Source organism: Crocodylus porosus, unplaced genomic scaffold, assembly GCF_001723895.1.
Source record: "Crocodylus porosus isolate Cpor-Errol unplaced genomic scaffold, CroPor_comp1, whole genome shotgun sequence".
NCBI lineage: Eukaryota > Metazoa > Chordata > Crocodylia > Crocodylidae > Crocodylus > Crocodylus porosus.
Window position 1 is genome coordinate 1,302,662 of NW_017728945.1, and position 20,659 is coordinate 1,323,320.

The following is a 20,659-nucleotide window of genomic DNA, read 5'->3' on the forward strand; positions in this document are numbered from 1 at the left end:
CCAGACCCGTGAGGGAAAAACCAGTGCCCAGCCCAACCCCATGAGGGAAAAACCAGTGCCCAGCCCAGAGACCCTGCAGAAACCAGTGCCTAACCCAGACCCGTGAGAGGAAAACCAGTGCCCAGCCCAGAGACCCTGCAGAAACCAGTGCCTAACCCAGACCCGTGAGGGAAACCCAGTGCCCAGCCTAGGCAGCTTGGGAAGAAGCAGTGGGTGCCCAGCCCAGCCCCTCGGGCGAGAAGAGAAGCTGGCACCCATCCCCAAGCACCCCGAGCGTCCCCAGCTTGGACGCAGGAAACAGAGGGGGAGATGGGCTGGGGGGACGTGGGAGGTAGCCAGGGGTGCAGAGACAGGAGGCCTGGCCACCCGACTCCGCCCCGGGGCCGCGGCGCTGGCGCACGGACGAAGAGGAAGCCTGGGTGGGAGGACGCGAGGCCTGGTTTCTAGAGGCGCCGCGCGCAGGCGGAGGGGGGGCTGCCGGGGCTCAGCGCCTCTGCAAATGCAGGCGGTGGGTCCTGCAACGGGAGAGGGGCCACCGAGCCCGCAGTCCCAACAGCCGGAGCTGGCGACAAACGCAGACGAAGGGCTGGGCCGCAGCAAGGGAGCGTGGCTACACCGGCCAGGGTGAATGCCTGTGGTCTGTCTCCGTGCCCTGCTGCCAGCCCCACGGGAGCCCGGCGGTCACGGCAGGACCCGTTTCCCAGCCGGCAGCACCAGGGTTTGGCCTGAGCTCCACCTACGAGCCTTGCCAAAGCATGTCCCAGCCCTGCTGCTCGCAGGCTCGTCGTGGCACGAGGCTGGCACAAAACACCCCCCAGGCCAGCTCTGACGGCAGCTTTTTGTCTCTCGCCTTGGATCCGGTGGCTGAACCAAAGCAGCGAACAGCCTGGAGAAGGGGGAGTCTGTCCCCCAGCACGTAGATCCAACACGACCCATCTGAACGGTAGGAAATGCAGCCTCTTTACTGCAGTCCCCCCACTCCCTCCAACACACAGGCACCTGCCCCAGGCTTTCCCATGGAGAGGACAAGAGGGATCAGCTCCGGCCCTGGGAGGAGCATCGCCTCCATCCTGCAGCCAGGCAGACGAGGGGGCCGTTCGCTGTCTGCGAGCCAGGAGCTGAGTTATGACCTGATCTCTCCCAGGGAACCAGGCCTGCTGGCTTTGCTCTCCGCCTGAGCTGGGCCACCGCCAACCCAGCTCTCCCAGTGCTTAGCCCCCCTCAGCTGATCACCTCACCCCCTGCACGGACATGCTACCCCCCCACCAGCAGGCAAGATGGACTCTCACCCCCCTGGTCAGTGTAGGGGGTGACACATGCACCCAGGACTCTCCATGCCGTGACTGCGCAGGGGCCCTGAACTGAGCCCACAGCCACAGAAATGCCTGAGGGCTGCAACTGGGGAAGCTAGCAGCACCCCTAGCTAAAGCATCCCACCCTTCACTCTTTGCTGCACAGGGCTCCAGGCCCCAGCCAGCCTCTCACTACACTGGGGAGAAGGGTCTTCAACCCCCCTAAGCCCTGAGAGGGAGATGTACTCATCATGGCCGCAGCGCGAGACACAGATTTCTAGACTGAAGCAAGGAGGAAACAGAAGGGACCTTTGCAGAGCCATGTTATGGAAAGCAGCAAAAGCCTGGGAGGGGTTTCCAAAGCAGGCAGGCAAAGCTGTGCTGCCAGAGGCTAGTTGCAAGTGCTGCTGTGGGGAAGATGGTTGTGTCAGCCTGGGTAAAGGAGGCAGAGGGTCCAGACTGGGCGCCCAGGATGAGAGCAGCTGTCGTCAAAACCCCTAGGAAAGGAGGCCCTGCATGCACTATGCTGGGGAAGGAGTGTCGCTGCTTGGAGGAGGGGGGTTGCACAGTCCAACCCCTAGCACCCACCCACAATGCTGGGGTGATGACTTCTAGCTAGGCACCAGCCAAATTAACACCCCAAAACTGTTGTCCAATGAGGGTGTAGAGACCCCTTTTTAGATAGGCTGGAGGCACATCCTATTAGGAACCTCCAGCCGTCCTCCCTCACCCCTTAAAGGCATCTAAGGGAAAAAGAAACCCAGAGGTGGGAATTTCTCATTTTCACAGTCAGGGCCCAGGTGAGAGACAAGGATCCCCTGCACAGCCCATGGGAAGGGCTGGATCCTGCAAAGGGATTCAAACAGTGCATCTGCCCAGATCTCTCCACTCCCCGAGACAGGAGGAGAGGAGCAGAAGCAGCCTGGAGAGAGAGACAACCTCCAAGCAAGCAGGGTGGTTGTGTTGCAAAGATGCTGGCTCAGTCATGCAAAGCAACGGCGTTGGTTGCGGAGCAAAAAGGTTCCCCGGAGAAAACTGCTTGAAACCCGTGAAACGAGATTTTAGGAAGCGTCTCAGTGAAGGCAGACGCTGTCTCCCAAGCCACAGCGGCCTCCTGTCCTTTACCAAGGGTTTGCTGTTTGCCCCTTCCTGGTGTCTTGTTCATCCCCCAATTGAGATGTTAAATATTTCTACCCATGTGACAAACCGAGTCCTGAGAGCATAACCTTAAGCCATATGTGCCAGTGGGTAGATTTGAAGCCAGCCTCAACCAGCGACTCCAGGGAGCTTTCTGATCAGAAGCAGCAATGCCTAGATGAGTTTTCCACCCCCCACAAAGGGAAGTCTCATTATGTCCCAAGCAAAAGCACCGAGATGCATAAAATCTGCGGCATTGATCCCACTAATAAAAGCTTATTCCTGAGCTATTTTCTCAAGTTGCAATGCTACCAGGAGGCAAGGGCTTGTGTGCGAGCAATGTAATGGGACCAACCACAGAGGCGCTGGGCAGGCTTTCGGGCATTAGATGCCCTTCCCCTGGTCCAAGGAAGATGTGGATGCAGGGGAAACTGAAAAGCAAGAGGAACGAGGGGGGCTGTGAACTTAAAAAAGTGAGCTAAAGAGGTGTTAGCAGGAGCCCTTATATTTTAAGTTATAAACCCCGGTTGGTCTCCTCTTTCCCTATGGCCACGTGCTGGGCAGGTACAGAGGACAAAGGGCGTTGCTGTTGGCCCATTTTGGCAGGAGAGCTGCATTTTCACTCGTGCCATAATCAGGACCCGATACAAAAGCATCTTCCTGCCTTTGCACAGAGGCCCAAGCACAAGCGGGCTCAAGGGAGTGCTACAGTTGTGGCCTCTCCTGTTCCTCACCCACCTCAATCAGCCCTTCTCCGCCCGTGGACTCTCTTCACCTATTTTCGTCTCCTTTCTCCTCCCACCCAGCCACATGTCAACACAACCCTAAGCTGCTCAAGCTGGGGGACAGGTCGTACATGGAGTCTTGCATTCACACACGCCTGGGATTACTCCAAGCAAAGGGCAGAGTGGCACTAATAGAGCAGAGCAAGGGGGTATTTAAAAGGACTGGGATACCAGAAAGGAGGAAGAATCGTGCAGGGAGGTTTTGCCCGTGTTGACCCAGGTTCCCTCAGAGAGCTTGGGGTCAACCAGCAGCTACTCACCCACTAGAGGCTCCACACAGTGCTTTTATCATGCTCTTCCTCTTCATGGCAAGGAGGAAGAACCTCCCATCCTAGCTCCTCAATTCTCCTCCTTAGCAATTAGCCTTATTAAATAATTACAGCTTCTCCTGCAAAGCAGGATCCCTTCTGGAGCTTGTGGTACGCGCTCTATTCTGGATAGCAAAAACAAACTGCATCTCTATTTAAAATACAAAGCATTTACCCCAGCCACCCCTCACCGCTTCCTCTGGGAGAGAACGGTGGCACCCAGACAACAGAACAAGGAGCCAAGTTGCCAGGGACATGAGGGACCGTGGGTTTTTCTTTGTAATGCAAACCATTTATTGTGCATATTCATCCTCTCCAGACCATCTGCCCTGCAGAGGGACCATAATCCCCTCCTTCAGTGAAAAAAAAAAAAAAAAAGTCCCAAGTACACCACAAAAAGAAGCCTCCTGGAAATAGCCAGTGTGCCGTGCACATGACTCACAGAGCCTAAGCGGGGTGGAGGGTGGGCGTTGGGTGCCTGGATGAACTTCCTTGCTAAATAGTCAACCAAGTGGAAGGCAGCACCAGGCTGGAGCGGTTGGTCAGGCCCAAATGATTTAGCCAGATTCCTCCATGAAGCGCAGGCCGTGAGGCCCTGGGGAAGAGGTGGCAATGCCAGCGTCTCATGCTGCCCTTCAAAATCTAAAGCCAACCCTTGCCCTGTAAGCACCATCCCGACCTAAGCCAATGAAGCTCTGTCCAGGGGTGGGAAGCTGCAGACCAAAAGGCTGGCTTTATTAGCAAAACGCGGGAAGGGGAATTAAGAAGGGAAATGCGTCAAGGGGGAAAAACCAAGCAAAAAGACAGGCTTTCCAAGCAGGCTCCGTCTAGAATTTCTTGACAGCGGCGTCGATCTCTGGAATGATCTCCTTCAGCTGGTTCCACTGCTCCGCCGACAGGGAGATGCCTAGAAAAATGTCAAAAGGAGAAGGATTGCAGAGCCACGACTGCAGCACTGGGCAGGGGAGGGTCAGCCAAGGCCACAGCCCCAGGCAGCTCGGCGTGATGGGAGGGAAACGGGAACTGACCCGCAGCCCAAAGCAGAAACAGAGGCAGCGCCTGAGAAACTCCCGCCTTGCTCTTGTGCTACTGGGGGGTGGCTTTGACGCTTCTGTTGGGGTAGCAGCCCCCATTTTCAAGGGGAGGACGATTGAACCACTGATATCACGCAGTGGGACAGCAAGACACACCTGCTGAGCCTGTACCGGCAGTCCCCGTGCATCCTTTTTGCTGGATACTGCCCATTCCCACTGCTCGCAAACCCCATGACCACTCAAGCTTGCAGATGGCACCATCTCCCTTTCAGCAACTCAACCAGGAGCCAAGCCGCAGGCAGTGGAAGAGATCCACCAAGTGTCACCGGCCTCGGGACACGCACCAGCCTGGCTCCAGCAAGACCTTGTCTGCTTGCCACTTCCAGCATCATTTGGAAACACATACCAGCTTTTAATCTTCAGAGTTTTCTAGATAAACGCTGGCAGCTAGAAATGTTCAAGGCAGCTGTGAGACCAACGGCATTTCTCACCTTATTAGCAGAGACCTTGCATGGGAGGCCTCCCTACAAAGCTAGGAGGAGACCGAAGCCCCCCTCTGCCCTTCTCTTTAGCAGCCTTCCTTCTGGGAAAGGCCAATCCCTTTAAAAACGGAGCCCTTTAGAAGAGAAACTTCCCTGCGGGCAGTTCATTTCTGGAATGGAAAGCGTGCTCAGGGTCAAGCCACGCTGAAGGAAATGCAGCCGCGTAGACACAAAATCAATTCCGGAGACCAAAAGGGGTCCTGAGAAATTCCCTGGTAGCCGAATCTAACTGCACGGGGCAGGAGAGAGGAGTGACTACTAGATGAGGCCTGGGGACTTCGGAGTCGAGCAATGGACTCTGCCAGACGGCTGCGATGGAGAGAACCTGGAACCGGCACAGACTCAGCAGCTGGAGGGGAGGTCTGGCCTGGCAGGTGCCTCTCAGGGCGCTTTTAAACTCTTTCACGCCTGTTTTACTTTACGTACAATGCACGTAAGACCCAATCACCAGGTCAGAGCAAAAACTGCAGCAAAGACCACACAGTTCCTTACTGAGAAACCATCCACATGCTTGAGGGATATACATCCCGGGCCTCTAGCACAGAGCTACAGCCTGGAGGGCTCGTGCAGTCCCCGGTCCTGCTCCTCTAAGGACAGGACACCCCTGCTCTGGGATCCTGCACTCCTGTGCCCTAGAGCACTGGGGCAGCCACAAGCCGTGTCCCACCCTCACTCTGCTGCAGTGGTTCCCAACCTGTGGCACGAGTCCCACCGGGGGTCCGTGTCAACAGATTTATTATAATGACTTTATATGCCAAAAATTTGCCAGCGGTACTTAAAGGTGGCATTCGTTTTCAATTGGGGGCGTGCAATCTGGTAGAGGTTGGGTAGCGCTGTGTCTAGGCCGGTGGTTTTCAACCTCGCTTAGACTCAAGGTGCCCCTCAAAGTTCTTCTGCTGCGGGGAACACGGGTCAGAAAGTTTTTAACAAACGTGAAATCTCTGGGGTTTCCCTTGTGGAAGGGCTGAAGTCAATTGCATGAGACTGGCATGATGAGTTCCCAGCTCCTGCCCACAAGTCTGGTGTCCCCCTTTTAAAAATTTGCAGACAGGGTGCTTTGGGTAGATGCGGTCTCTTTTATTAGACCAACTAAACAGCTGGGGAAATAATTGCTCTTTGCAAGCTTTTTTCTTCGCACAAGCACCCTTCTTCAGGCAGAGAGAGAGGACAGGATTTTTCAGCTTTGGCAGAAGAGATCACATTCACCCAAAGACCCTCATCTGCCTGCGTCCTTAGACCGACCAACACCCCCTTTTAAAACGGAAGTGAACGTGAGACAGTATGCGATTGCCACCTAGTGGAGGCGCCCAATTACCTTTCCTGCCGGGTTTCGTGTCTCCTTCCTTATCGATGTAAAACTCCCGGATATCCACCAGGACCTTCCCCTTGAAGCAGGACACTCGGACGTAGCGCATCTTCCCAATCTGCAAAAAGATTAACCAGTGGATAACTCGGACCCACGCTTCCCAACTAGGCAGGTCACCGGCTGCTTCACATGTATGGTGGGGGTTGCTACGGCCCATGGAGCCCAGCCTGTTCAGGACAAAGCAACGGAGTTTGTGGGCTGGGGGGAGGCATCTATAACCCCCCCTCCAGGCATTTAAATGTTGGCATCAAAGAGAAGGGCGATGGATTTTTTCCTCTGGCTGCAGGGGACGGGGAAAAGGAGCAACAGGCTTAAACTGTAACAAGGCAAGTTTTATAGTTTCGGAGACATTAGGGGCTGGAAGGGACCTACAGATCATTGCTTGCGCAGCAAAGACCGCTGGGGTCAGATGACCCCAGCAATGTAGGTGGTCAAGGCCAGTTTAGACTGGGTGTTAGGAAGAACTTTTTAACTAGAAGTTGGTAGTGGTTAACTAGCTTTCTAACTAGGAGTCCAGCAGTTAAACACTGGACTAGATTTCCTAGGGAGGCTGTAGTCTCCATCCTAGGAAGTTGGTTTTTTTCCCCCTTTCAACTGTAGGTTAGACAGAGTTGACTGGGAGGGTTTCATCCTGCCAGCCCCACTTGGCTAGGACTGTAAACCTCTGGATCAACCCCGACTGCATTTAACCACAGGCAGGTCAGATACGACAGGGAGGCGTCCTGCACCGGCTGCACGCGCGGGGAGTTCGGCAGGAGACGGCAGAGGGAAATTCACCTGGAACATGCCCTCTTCCTCGCTGTCTTGCCCGTGGCTTTTCGTCGCCACCTTGGAGCTGTTGGCCTCAGTTTTGGGCTTTTTCTCCGGCTTGGAGGGCACCTCTTTTTTCCTTTTCTGGAAGGAGAGAGAGGCTATTTAAAAGCTACCTTTGATGAGCCCTGGCTCTTTATCTCACAGGGTTTCTAGAGTCTCCCAGCATTTGAACACGTGACAGGCGGGAGCCGAAAATAACCCCCCGGCCGCCACGACAGCAAAGACAAACCAGGGAGGCAAAGGGAAGTTGCCATAAGGGGCTATTCTGACAGCGAAGGCCACAGCAGCATCTGGGCTACCCAGGTGGGCTCTTCAAGCTAGACAGCCCCCATCAGAGCTGCCCCCCTAACAGCTTGCAAAGCTCAATGAGCAAATGCAAGAATTAAAAGGGGTCCAAGCAAGCACCCGCTCTGCCCCCCCTTGGGTGGAGGCATTAGGGCATAGCCCCTTTCTCCAGCTTGGAAGTGGGACCTGGCTTCCCCTGATCTGCTGCGATTTTCCCAGGAACACCAGGCAACTCCTGCATCACCTCAATGCACCAGATCCCACCATACTTTGTGGGCGCAGGGCTTGCTACGGCGCCCAGGGAGAGAGGTTTGCCGTGGCTGGGACGCCTTGTCGCCGCCCAGGCTCCCTGCCCACGGGGCCCCACGCACGCCCCTGTCCCCAAACACATCACCAGGGCAGCTGCCAAGCAGGAGCGTGGGAGCGGATCTGCCTGCGCACACCCACTCTCCGAGGCCTCTCAGCCTTTTCTCCCCCAGCAGGAGGGAGCGCCTGGCGCCCCCCACCCCGCCCCGCCAGCACCTTCTCCTTCTCCTTCTCCAGCTCGGAGTCGCTTCCCGAACTGGTGGTTTCCGCCAGCTCCTTGGGCTTGGACATCCTGGAGGACAAAACAGATGCTTGGTCCTGCCCCTTCGCCTGCCCAGTGCAGCCCCGGATGCTTGCAGGGGAATTGCCCCCCCGTCCCACTGCCATGGCTGTGCCACTCCTGCCAGGCAGGGCACGGCCGCCAGAGATCCTGGGTGTGCAAAGGGGAAACAGGCCCTGCCCTGTGCCAGCCCCACGCAGGGGGCTCCGAGCCAGGGCTCCCCCAGAGCTGCTGCAGCCCCTGGGACGGGTGGAGGGGGGCATCACCGGGAGCCTGGACCCTCCTGCCCTGGGGCAGACCTGGGGGCAGGAAGAGCCCTCTCCGCCCCGCACCTGCAGCGCAGCAAACCCACACCGCCCGCACGTGCTCTCCACGCCCTTCTCAGCGCCGGCTCCGCCCCGCCCAGAGCCCCCCAATGGCGAGGCTGCGCTCCAGCGGTCCCGCCCCCAGCAGGCGGCCAATGGCGGAGGAGCCCGGCCACGTGGCAGATGCCGGCCTCCCGCGTGGGACCGATGGGCTCCTTGCGGGGTGGAGGGCCCCCCAGAGCTGCTGGTTTGGAGGAGGACCCCGCCCTTGGGCTTGAGCTGCTGGTGTGGGGGGGAGGGACCCCCGCGCCCTTTCAAGTTCATGGCTCCGGAGCAGAGCAGAGGAGCCGGGAGTGGTGGCCCCGTTGGGGAGGGGCCGCGGGGGCTGGAGCAGCCCTGGGCCCAGCCCAGCCCTTCCCCTGCAGGCAGGGGGTGGACCGAGGGCCCCCACATCCCCGGGCAGTCATCGCAGCCGTGTCGTCCGCTCCCCGCTGTGCTGGGGGCAATGGGCGCCAAGGCCGCGCTGCAAGCTGGGCACGAAGGCTAGCCAGTCTGGGAGCCAAATTCTCTCCCAGTCCGCCGGCGCGGGAGCTATTTCAAGGTGGTGTTTGGCACGCTCAACGGGGGAGAAGTCATTCCTATTTCTCAGCTGTACAGAGGAGCTAACGTGCCGTTTTCATTAGGCTGCGACTCCACCGCATTTCACATCGGGGGCGGCCAGCTTGCGAGGCCGAAGGGTACAAAGTAGTGAACACCCCCCCCCAACAAATACCCCTGGCATCAGCTGGGAGAACCGTCTCAAACGGGCGAGGATCAAAGCCGATGCACGGTGGCGTTTGCTACTGCCCTTCGGCTGGGCTGGAGGGGCCGGGAGAGCCGTGCCGTGGCCTGCTCTGCTTTTAAAACTTCAGTGGGAGAACGGGAACTCAGCAGGATTTATCGTTTCTATCCCAACTGCACAGACCCAAATCCTCCATCATCTTTTAAAGAAGAGCAAAGCCGCCAGGCCCAACACAAAGCCCGTGGAAGTCAATGGAAGAACGCCCCTTGCCTTCAAAAGCATTTGGCTCGGCTCTATATCGTTCCGTGAAGTTTGGGGCTTTCCTCAAAGTGAAAGGCTCTAATACCACATGCCTCGAGTCAAACCGGAAATGGCACAGCCGTGCAGTAGCCAAGCAGTATCTGCAAACCCCTCCTCCCCTTGATCTCAAGCGTTTCAAATGATCCGGGCCGAATTTTGGTCATGGCCACCACCTCGTCCCCGGCCGTTTCACCCTCCAGGCAAAGAGTTGGCAGACAGGTGTGTGGATAATGGTTTGATTTTTATTTTCAAGAGCGTTCTCTCTCCACAATTCACATGCCCCCTGAATAATTAATTAAAACGTACTGAGGGATTGTGGCAAGAGACGAGGAGAGAGAGAAACCAACAGAAATCAGTGCAGTAATTAAAAGAACAGGAACCTCCCTGGTATCAGACAGAACAATTCACCGTTGTACTTCTGTGCGATATATTCCCCGCTGGTAGTGAACGGAGGCGGGCGAGAAGGGAATGAAACCAGCCCAACAGAGCGGCTGGTCTAGAAACGGTGCACACGCAAGCACAAAATGCAAGGTAGCGTTATGGGGGGTGGGGGGGAACAACTCCGTCACCTGGCAGTGTTAGTACAGTAGCAGCTCAATGAAGTGGAGTCGGGCCCCAGCCCAGTGCTTTTGCATTTGGGTAGAAGGGAAATGCAGCTGTGTTTCGAAAGGTTTCCAGGGACTAGGAGCATTGGAGGGTCCAGGTATAAGAGAAACGTGCTGGTTCATCCCGAGCCGCCCACATGGCAGACACAAGCCACGAGACGTAGAAGGCTGGAATAATTCAAGGTGGCGTTTGGGACGCATGAGGGAGACGCTGTTCCCATTTCTAAGTTGTGCAGGGTAACGAATGTGGTGCTGTCATCTGGCTGCGCTCTGAAGACCCACGTCCAACTGGTGACTCAAGTCCCAAGTTTACGATCAAATAAAAGCAAAACCAGAAAGCAACTCAGCGTGCAAAGAGACCGAGCCACCCTAGAGGAGGGACAGTGCTGAACGGAGCGGCCCCATTTCATGCAGTTTTGAACCTTTAGGGCAACATGCTGGATTCGCTAGATGCAGGACGCTGCTGCGTAGCTGCCAACTCGCTCCGCTGTTGCAAGATGGGTGGGTGAGCCCTAGAAGAGCCTGTCGACTTCAAAGGACTAGAAAGAAGTCTAGTAATAGGCCTCGTGATGCTGAGACGAGCATCGGGTCTCGAAATGGAAAACGCGGTGGTTTAGGCTCATAAAACATAAAAGCGCCTAAATTGATCCGGGCTGCACCACAGCACGGCTGAAGCTTTTGGAGGATTTCTGAGCAAAGTCCATTCAGCTGCCCTCGAGTTACAGATATTGGGAAACAAAATGTAAGAAGTATTTTTTTTTTTCTGTGCTCACAACTCCAAAAGCCAACTGGCCCATCCTCATCGGTGTGCACTTGAATAAATATAGCAACTGCATCTGGAGGGGTTCCAGATGCAGTTGCTATATTTTGCACGTGCGGAGCATTCGTTTTGGGAGCACCAGAACAGCCGATGCTGCGGACAGATCGTATCTCTGCACCCGGTTTGCAAAATAGCCATCTTTTCACCACAGCGCTCTCTTCATAGCTGTATTCTGTGATCCTTAAATCAAGCAGAACTCTTTTCTGAAACCCAAGTGTTTTCATAGAAAACTACGGCTGGAAGGAACATCGGGGGGGGGGTCACACCTAGTCCAGCCTTCTGCTCCAAGCAGGACCATCCCCAACTACATCACCCCAGCCCAGGCTTTGTCTAGCTGAGACTTTAAAACCTCCAAGCATGGGGAGAGTCCACCACCTCTTTGGGTAACCTGTTCGTGTTTTACTACTCTCCTAGTGAAAAAAGGTTTTTTTCCCCTAATATCCAACCTAAACCTCCCTTGCTGCAGCTTGAGCCCATTGCTCCTTGTCCCATCATCTGCGCCCACTGAGAACAGCCCAGCTCCATCCTCCTTGGATCCACTACCCTGCGGGTTTTGCTTCATTCAAGAGTGCAGAATCTCCTTTTCTCCAAAATGTTTTCTACTGCAGTGGTAACGCCCTCAGATCTCCCAAAGGGAACGTACCTGCTGCAAGACCCTCTAGAGTCTCTTTGCTTCCCGGTGAGATCATCATCCCAAACCACAGAGCAGGGTGATTATGAACTCTGCTAGCAAGACCCAGTTGCTTGTTCGAGCAAGTCGCTCTCCTCAAACCTACTGGCCTTTGCATGGGGCAGGGTGGGGACACGCACACAAAAAAAATAGAGGAATTAAAATATTTTGACACATTGATGCTATTTTGATCAGGAAATTATGTTAGTTGTGATGCCGACTCAAGCTGAATTCTCTATTCTTATTTTAAATATGCACCGTGGCATACACACAATAAAAATAACTGAATTGATATTACAGTGAAAAATCACATCCCCCACCCCACCCCATTTCCTGAGCCTAGAACATTTCCATTTGTAACCTTGCAGTTGTTATCAGATGGCTGGGAGCTAAAGCAAAAAATAAATGAAGACTAGAGAAGGAGCACATTAGCCAGGGTAATTAGCCAGCTGAGCAACTTAACAAGGGATGTGACTGATCTTCCATCACTGGGAATCTTTGAAGCAAGCCTGGCTGCCTCTCGGAAATGATAACCCAGCCCGGGTCTGAGCTTGTAGAGGAACTGCTGGATGAAAGTCTGTTCTGCTCCCCTCCCCAGCTTGATTGCACCTTGACTGGACTCAATCTGGCCATTTCTGTTGCTTAATTTATTCCTGGTCCAGCTGAGGGCTTTGGTTTTAACAGCTTATCACCAGAACGTCCCCATGAAATCACCGAGTTCCCAGATGATGCAGCAGCATCCCTCACACAAAGAGGTGCCTCCTCTGGGCAGGACAGTGCCATTAGTGGGGCTGGCAATAAGAGAACAGGCGCCTGAAAAATAACTCAAGTAGCCACAGCCTGCTTGAGCAAGACAAGTCGCTGAGCTGGCTTTCACGTCCCCCTGACTGGGTGAAGTTGGTGGGTCACATGCATCATTGTCCCGTACCTGCTAAGGCTCAACTTTCACGCCCATGCTAACTTGATTACTTGTTTTCAGCCCTTCCTCTACGAGACCAAGAAGTCCTGCTGCAAACCAGAAGAGAAATGGGGGCACAGGGTGCAACCGTGCATGAGCCAAACTCTTCTGTGGTGGCTCAAAGAGATGTTTTATTAAATACTGAATCATAGAAAAGGAGGTTTGGGAGGGACCTCAGTCACATCTAGCCCAACCCCCTGCTCAAAGCAGGACCAGCCCCAGCTACATCCTCTCTCTCTGCACGCGTCTCCCAGGCCAGAAGAGGAGCCAGGCACAGTGTAATCTCAGCCTGCCGGGAACAGCATCATTGTCTCATTATTACAAAATGCAGAGCGCCACACCAGGACTGGCTGGAAGTTTTAATGACTTCAAAAGGAGACGCGGGCAAAAGAGGGGAAGTGATCGAACTCCAAGGATCTGTGATAGTGGGATTTAGGGCTTGAGACTTGATTAAATATATCAAAGCCTCTTTCTTCAGGCATGAGGTTGTAAATCCTCTCAGATTTATGGGTTTAGTATCTGCAAGCACCCTTTGATCAGCACTGCCTGCCCCTACCCATAGCAATTAGTGTCTGAACCTACATTCCATAGCAACAAGGTAGGGATGGCCAGAGTGCTTAAATCAGAGATTAAACTGCTCCATCCTGTGACAGATCAAGGGATTAGGCCACCAATTGCCCACAAGTGTGTGTCCTGTGACCACACAGTCCTGCCCTCTTTGCTTTAAAATAAAATGGCAGCTTTCCCACGATCAGGTATGTCCAGTATTTATTTCCCATACCACAAGGATCTAAACTGTAGGTTCAGCACTGAAAACTTGACAAAGATGGGGATGCAGCACAACGATTTACCCCAAGGGGAGCTGGTGATGCTGAGACTTCAGATTGTTTTTGCCTGGAAGACCCAGAGATGGATGACCTGTCTTGACTGCAAATGAGGACACCTCAACCCTGCTCTCTACCACCTGATGCTCGTAAATGTTAGTGACTTCCACTCCACGGTAGCCATTCTACACCAAGCAAAGGAGATGCCCCACTGCTCCAAGCTGGGTGGAGGGATGACCTGCGATAATGAAGGAAGAAAACCTTTACCAGGAGTGCAAAAATGCTAGCAAGCTGTAACATTACAAATCCCCATTTTAAAAAGTCAGAAAATGAGGGTTGGAAGGGACCTCAGGACGTCCCAACTATATCCCAGCCAGCGCTTTGTCAAACTTGGCCTTAAAAACCTCCAAGGATGGAGGCTCCACCACCTCTCTGGGTAACCCATTCCAGTGCCTCCCCACCCTCCTAGTGAGGAAGTTTTACCCAATATCCAACCTCAACTTGAGCCCGTTGCTCCTTGTCCTGTCATCTGTCACCACTGAGAACAGCCCAGCTCCATCCTCTTTGCAACCCCCCCAATGGGAGTTGAAGGCTGCTATTCAATCCCTCCTCGGTCTTCTCTTCCCCAGACTAAATAAGCCCAGTTCCCTCCGCCTCTTCTCATAAATCATGCCTCCCAGCCCCCAAACCATCTTCACTGCCCTCCACTGGACTTGTTCCAACTTGTCCACATCCTTTCTGTAATGGGAGGCCCACAACTGGACACATTGCTCCAGATGTGGCCTCGCCAGTGCAGAATAGAGGGGAAGAATCACTGCCCTTGATCTGCTGGCAACACTCCTACCAGTTCAGCCCAGTAGCCATTAGCCTTCTTGGCAACAAGGCCACACTGCTGGCTCATGTCCATCTTATGGTCCACTGTCACCCCCAGCTCCTTTTCTGTAGAGCTGCTGCTCAGCTACAGGCTGGGGAGCAACTGGCATTGCCAGATCGAGGGAAGTAATTATTCCCCTCTATTCGACACTGGTGAGGCCACGTCTGGAGTCCTGTGTCCAGTTTTGGGTCCCCCACTACAAAAAGGATGTGGACAAGTTGCAGATGCTTCAGCCAGGCCCCCAAACTACAAGACTCTGATGGCCTAGCTAAGTTGGCGAGCAGGAACTTTCACTGCATCTTAAAAGATGCAGCTTCGCTGACACACCCCAGGGCATGGGCTGTAGGTACCCAAGAGAGCCAAGCAGGTATGGAAGGGAGGGAGCAGAGATCAGGTGCGACATATAAAAGGCAAACTGCTGAGGTTTTCTTCCAAAGCAAGGAGGAAACAAGCATCCGCAGTCCATTTAGGATGGCGTCTGCAGTGAGGATGCTAGCAGCCCCAACTAGACTAAGGGATCCATTTGAAGTCAGCACCCAAGGGAACAGCAGAGGGCAAGTCTCTCCTCTGAAACTATTTTCACATGTGTCGGGTATTTACAACAGCAAGCAGAAATCCCTGGAAAGCTGCCAACCCTTGTGAAGAGTCAGGCCGTTTAAGGAGCAGAGTCGATGCACACTGGCTACAGTGGGATACTCGCACAGCAGGGGAGAAAGCCTTAGTGAACCTGAATAATTGCTTGCTAATTCTTTTTTTTTTTTTTTTTTTTTAAAGAGATGATTGAAGTCCCAAGAGGTTTAAACGCTCGTCCAAAGGGCTTGTTTACTGAAACTCCAGACCCTAACATGTTCTGCACTAAAGCACATCTGTGGACAGAAAACTAGTGCTTTCCTTGTGTGGGTTAAGGTGAGAAGAGGATACTTTATTTCAATACCCCAGGAAAGAATTTAGCCTCAAAAGAATTACCTGTGGTGGTCACCTTGGTTTGGGGAAATACTGGCTGTCTGTACATGAGTGGGGTTAGGTTGCTCCGAAGTGCTGTAATTACAGCGCATCAGAGCAGACTCAATCTGATCAACACTGATACATGAGACACAGCGGCACTTTAATTAGAGAGGTTCTTGGAGGCACTCTAATTAAAGCGCTGTGTGTCCCATCCCCCCACCGAGCACATGCAAACGTGTCCACCGTATCTGCACAGAGCACAGTAAGTACAGAAAGAAACTTGTACAAAAGCATGCTGTTGTCAGCTGGAGATCTGCTATTAAAATCAGAGAACGTCAGGCTCGGATATGTCCAAACACTGGCTCCAAGATAGTGGCTATTTTCACTTTAGGTCTTGGTGGTTACAAAACTAAAAGCTGCCTCTCCTGCTAGCAGTCTAGAGGCCTCATCACAAAATGGTTACAAGACACATTATTCCAGTTATCTTAGAAATCTAACTGAGGGGCTTGCTATTACGGTGGGAGCTAATAGGTTCTGCATATGTCTTCCCAATAATTTTAGGCAACAAAGTTGTTCCCCCCTCCTCAAGTATTAGCCAGCAGAAGAATACAGTCTTGCTTAAGGACACAGGTAACAGAGAATGAGTGAGTGCCAGGTATTAACACGTGCTGTCCATTACAATTCTAGAAACAGCGACATTCATTCAACAACGTTCAGAAGACCTTTAAAAAGTAACGGCCGATGCCCTGCCTCTCTCGGGCACAGGAAAAAGGAAGCCACAGCCGTGCTTTGGGTACTGACACACACACACATACACACACTCACTACGAGGCTAGGACCAGCAGTCAGAAAAGAGAAGTGACAAAAAAATATTAAACAATGTCCTGAGATGCAGGCGAACAGGGCTGAAAAAAAAAAAAAAAAAAATCAGCCCAGCTGGGAGTGGAAAGAGAAAGGAATGGAAAGTGACTGGATTACTGACCAGACAGCATAAGCAGAACTAGCTTGCTCATGCTATTAGTGTAGCCAAAGTATCGACAGACAGAACGGCCTAGGAGGTGGATCCTGCAGCAGCTCTGAACTTCAAGCCTCCCTCTCCCACCCCACTCTGAGAACAGCAGGAGTCAAGCACAGCAGCAGCAGCAGAGTGGTTGAGAAAACCTAGCACAGCAGAACGCGGCCTGCTGCAGAGACACGTCACATAGGGAACCCTGTGGTGGGAACCCGCAAATGATCCTCCCTCTTTCCTCAACCTGATTAACAGTTGAGGTTGTTTCCGTGCACCTTCAAAACAAGGGAACTGTTATTGCGTTGTCTGGAGAACATGCAATGAGCCGTTTGCTGGAGACACTGGTTGCTGAATACCCCTCTCCTGAAGCTGGCGGGGAGGGTGCAGATGGAAGGAAGAGGTGCAGTAGGAAACGTGCTAGTAATTCTTTCTTTAATTTACATGTGCACATGTTTCAAATGAGTGCATCGAGTCCTGTTTGCTGAGCAGAGCTTTCCCCCGTGGCGGTTCCCAGCTGGCTGCATGGCATGCGTCTGTGAAGCCAGGTATAGCACCCGCGCCCTTCACAGAGACTCTGTTCAGAGGAATCATTACCTTAGGCAGCATTTGCACTACCTGCAGGGGGTCGCCAGTCTCTGCAGGTCTCCCTCGCCATGATGGAAATGAAAATTGGCAAGCTGGAAGGGGGCTGAAAAGGTGCATGAGAGCTGAAATTTCTGTTAACTGCTGCTTTCCTTCCTCCTCTGGGTTGGTGAACAGAGAAAGGGAGGAAAGCAAGCACCATTCAGTGGAAGGCAGAAGCTCCTGCTGGGCTCACCGGTGGCTCAGTGCTGCTTGATGGGATGGGTTTGTCGCTTCACTGCTGCTTGGTTTTAAGGGATAATCTCTGCACTGTCTTGTAGAGGAGACCAAAGTGCTAGAAAGGGTGAAAAAGATTACAAGTGAGTCCATGTAACTGCTAACAGAAAGGCAATATGCATTTTCCCCTAAAGGGAGAAGCACGTTTGGAGGCAATGCTAGCACATGAGTGCCAGACCTGGCTTGGGGTTGAGTTCACCCCCAATGGCCCACACCAGGAAGAACCTAGTTGGGTCTTAGCAAACCAGCTGTTACAACACAGCCTGCAAATGAGCTCGGTATGGGAATGCCCAGACAGGCCTGCCAGTACAACCCGTATCAATCACTGGCTGCCGAGTTGTGCGCTACCAATCTGAAATCAAGCTAATTTAAATGCTAAGTTTTTCAACCCGACCCTGCTCTCTCACTGAAGCTGCTGGGAAACTCCTACCAGGTTTGGTACGGTGTCACACGGCCTGTTTGCAACATGAATGATTTCAGGGTTGCAAAACAGAAAAGCGGTCAATGACAACAACTTTAAAGCCTTTCACACTGCTTTGGCTTTTGCCATTTTACAAGTTGTTTAAAACCCACCCAATTCCTGTTATAAATGGCTACTACAGACATTCATAGATTCAGAAATTCATAGTTGTTTTGGGGCTGGAAGGGGCCTTACAAGATTATTGGGTCCTGTCCCCTTGCACTTGTGCAGGAAAGACTGGTGGGGTCAACAAACGCCATCACAAACTCCCAAGCAGCCAGCTCCCAATGCCCCCAATATATATGACTACTAATAAATTAGTAGACAGACCCTTTGAATCATACAAAACCATGGTTTTTTCCTCCAAGTTAAAATATATATATGTATGTTGAATCCAATCATATGTTAGTTTCTTAAATTAAAAATTCACAAAAATAAGCACGAAGGTCCAGACTGTGACCCACTGTGACTCCCTGCCATTGACCCTTAAAAAGAAAACCACTGAGGATTAGGAACCAGATATACAATAGGTTCATTAACGCATCAAACGCAGCAGCTCACTGAGTTTACAGCCAAGCCAACAAACTTAGGACATCAGGATGACTGAGCCAAAATACGCAAGTCTCAGTGCGTGATCTAATCTATCACAGGCTGTAAATCCTTAAATATAACAGAGAAAGGGTTGAATTCATCCAGATGGAATATTTTAATCCGAAGCCCATGAAAGCAACTGCAAGTCGAATTCAAGATAAATCTAACAGATGTAGCACATCTTTTAAAGATATGTATCACATTATCATCCTAATGATGACTCCTGGCAAGGACAAGCAGATGAAAAATTTCAGCACCAGAAGAGGCCAAAGTCAGGGCTACCACAGTCTGAATCCGAGGTTGGGACTGCCTGAATACACCCAGCATCCTGTTCCCATAGTTTAAAGAGGAAGCAAAGGAATGGAAGGATCTCTCCTGTTTCCTCACCTGGACTGCAATGTAGGCAACTCCGAGGTAGGCTGCTATGCAGAGAGCCAGGAGCAGGTCAAAGATTGCCGGCTTGACCCTAAAACAGATGGACAATCGATGAGAACACTACAGTAGCCAGACCCATGGAGGTGAAAGAAACCCAAGCCTGCCCTGAGGGAGATACATACCTGTACGCATTCATCACCTGCTTCAACTGATCGTAGAAAACAAACTCAGGGTCCCTGTGAAAAGAAGCAGTCCTTCAAATGGTGTAACCCTAATGGATGCTGGATCCAGGGGAAGTGAAGGAAGCTTTTTAAAACCTCCAGTCCTTCCTCTGCCTTCTGAAGGAAGCGAATGATCCAGAAGCTGGGAAGCAGAAGCATTTCACATACCAATGTACAGCTGTTGCTAGCCACCTAGGTTAACTACTACTCATTTCCTATACACCATGCCCCACTTAATCAGAGACAGAGCAACACCCAGATCACTGAACCCCATCTAAGATGAAGCTGTTTTCTGACCTGGGAACAAGTCTGTCTCCATAAACGTTTCACGTGACTCAAGGAGCAGGTGCCCTGGGAATGCTTTATTTAGCCTATGGGTTGCCCCATCCTGAAGACCTAAATAGGGAAGACAGACCATCTCTTTCTGAGGTCAGGCTCTGGGCGCAGAGAGGCTGCTGTTCCTTTTACTGCATCGAAGGAAGGCTTGGTAGTATTTCAAAGCAGACTGCCAAGGAAGGTGTGGCTTGAGCAGGGAAAAACAAAGCCTCCTTAGTGACACTGCTGAAGCTGAGACTATTATTCATGCTTGCTGGAATCCAGGACAATTCCTTAAAGCAGTAGTTTTCAACCTCTTTTCATCTGTGGACCCCTAAAAAAAGTTGAAGGGAAGTGCAGACCCCTTTGAATTGTAAATGTAGGGCTGAGGGCAGCATCTGAAACGCTGCAACTCACCGAGACACTTCCCTTACCGTTTATCTGCCTTCACGTGATGCTGTTTGACATCTTTCAGGTAGCGGCCCATGTAATATTCTAAGGTGTTGAGGAAGGTGCTGTCTTTATCGATGAGCTGGGCGGCTCTGGGCTGACTGGTCAGCCAGTCCATCACTGACTCGAGCTGCTCCTCCTGAATCTCCTGCAGAAAGAGAATGGACCAAGTTCACAAGACTTACTAAAGGACACCAGAGCACTTCACTTGAAATCATGTCTAGGTCCCCTGCTCCCTTACCATCTGCTCTGTGAAGATCTGCAGGTCAGCTGGAGCCCCCTGTGGAGAGAAAGGGGATGCTGCAGTGAAGGCAGATGTAGGGGTGCAAGATATTAGGGAAAAGCCTGGCTGACTATGGGAGGGGGATTCTTACCTTCTCCGTTAGGTTGTAGATGACCCGTGTCAGAGCTTCAGCAATGATCCTGGTGTTGCGGGTGAGAGCCTTGGTGTCCACCCATGCCCTGCAAGAGGAAAACGAGGAGTGCAGCTGGCAACAGTGTTTGCTGGATAATGCCCTTTTCATGGCATACCACTACTTTGAGAAGAGGAGGAACAAGCAGCCCAACTGTGGCACGATTATGGATCCCTGTTCCCCACTCCATTTGCCTACACTTTCCTGAGCAGGGACTGAATCAGCCCCCCAACTGGCACCCCCGCAGGCCCCAAGGGAGGTGCACCCAGGCCTAGGGCCAGTGAGGACCTAGTCAGGTGGAGGAACTGGACATATTTAAAATCAGCTGGTCCAGACAATCTCCACCCCAGAGTGCTGAAGGAATTAGCAAAAGGTCATTGCGGGACCCCTGGCACGGCTGTACGAACACTCGTGGTGATCTGGTGTGCCAGAGGACTGGAAGAGGGCCAATGTGGTTCCCATTTTCAAAAAAGGGAGGAAGGACGACCCAGGAAACTATAGGCCAGTTAGTCTCAGCTCCATCCTGGGAAAGCTTTCTGAGAGAATTATCCTGGCACATGAGGGACCAGCAGGGGAGATTATGCTTAGGGGCAACCAACACAGGTTCATTAGAGGCTGGTCCATCAGACCAACCTGGTGGCCTTCTATGGCCAGGTCACAAAATCCTTAGACAAAGGTGAGGCAGTGGATGTAGTTTTTCTGGACTTTCGGAAGGCCTTCAACACCGTCTCTCACCC

At 52.6% G+C, this 20,659-nt stretch overlaps 2 protein-coding genes across 2 annotated transcripts in view; both read right to left on the reverse strand.

Annotated features, from left to right (window-relative positions):
* Positions 1 to 4,236: 4,236 nt before the first annotated feature.
* Positions 4,237 to 8,546, reverse strand: LOC109320560 (activated RNA polymerase II transcriptional coactivator p15-like). Its single transcript, XM_019550698.1, has 5 exons — positions 8,481 to 8,546; positions 8,085 to 8,160; positions 7,242 to 7,358; positions 6,414 to 6,522; positions 4,237 to 4,429 (listed from the first exon to the last, which is right to left on the reverse strand). The coding sequence occupies exons 2-5, from the start codon at positions 8,157 to 8,159 to the stop codon at positions 4,350 to 4,352; spliced, it is 381 nt and encodes a 126-aa protein (XP_019406243.1). The 5' UTR covers position 8,160; positions 8,481 to 8,546; the 3' UTR covers positions 4,237 to 4,349.
* Positions 8,547 to 15,056: 6,510 nt separating this feature from the next.
* NCLN (nicalin) overlaps positions 15,057 to 20,659 on the reverse strand; it is an 18,361-nt gene continuing 12,758 nt past the window's right edge. Inside the window, exons 10-15 of the mRNA XM_019550674.1 lie at positions 19,884 to 19,971; positions 19,751 to 19,789; positions 19,494 to 19,657; positions 18,706 to 18,759; positions 18,536 to 18,614; positions 15,057 to 17,155 (exon numbers count right to left, since the gene is read on the reverse strand). Coding sequence (XP_019406219.1) covers positions 17,096 to 17,155; positions 18,536 to 18,614; positions 18,706 to 18,759; positions 19,494 to 19,657; positions 19,751 to 19,789; positions 19,884 to 19,971 — 484 coding nt within the window. The 3' untranslated portion in view covers positions 15,057 to 17,095. The remainder of the gene's footprint in view (positions 17,156 to 18,535; positions 18,615 to 18,705; positions 18,760 to 19,493; positions 19,658 to 19,750; positions 19,790 to 19,883; positions 19,972 to 20,659) is intronic.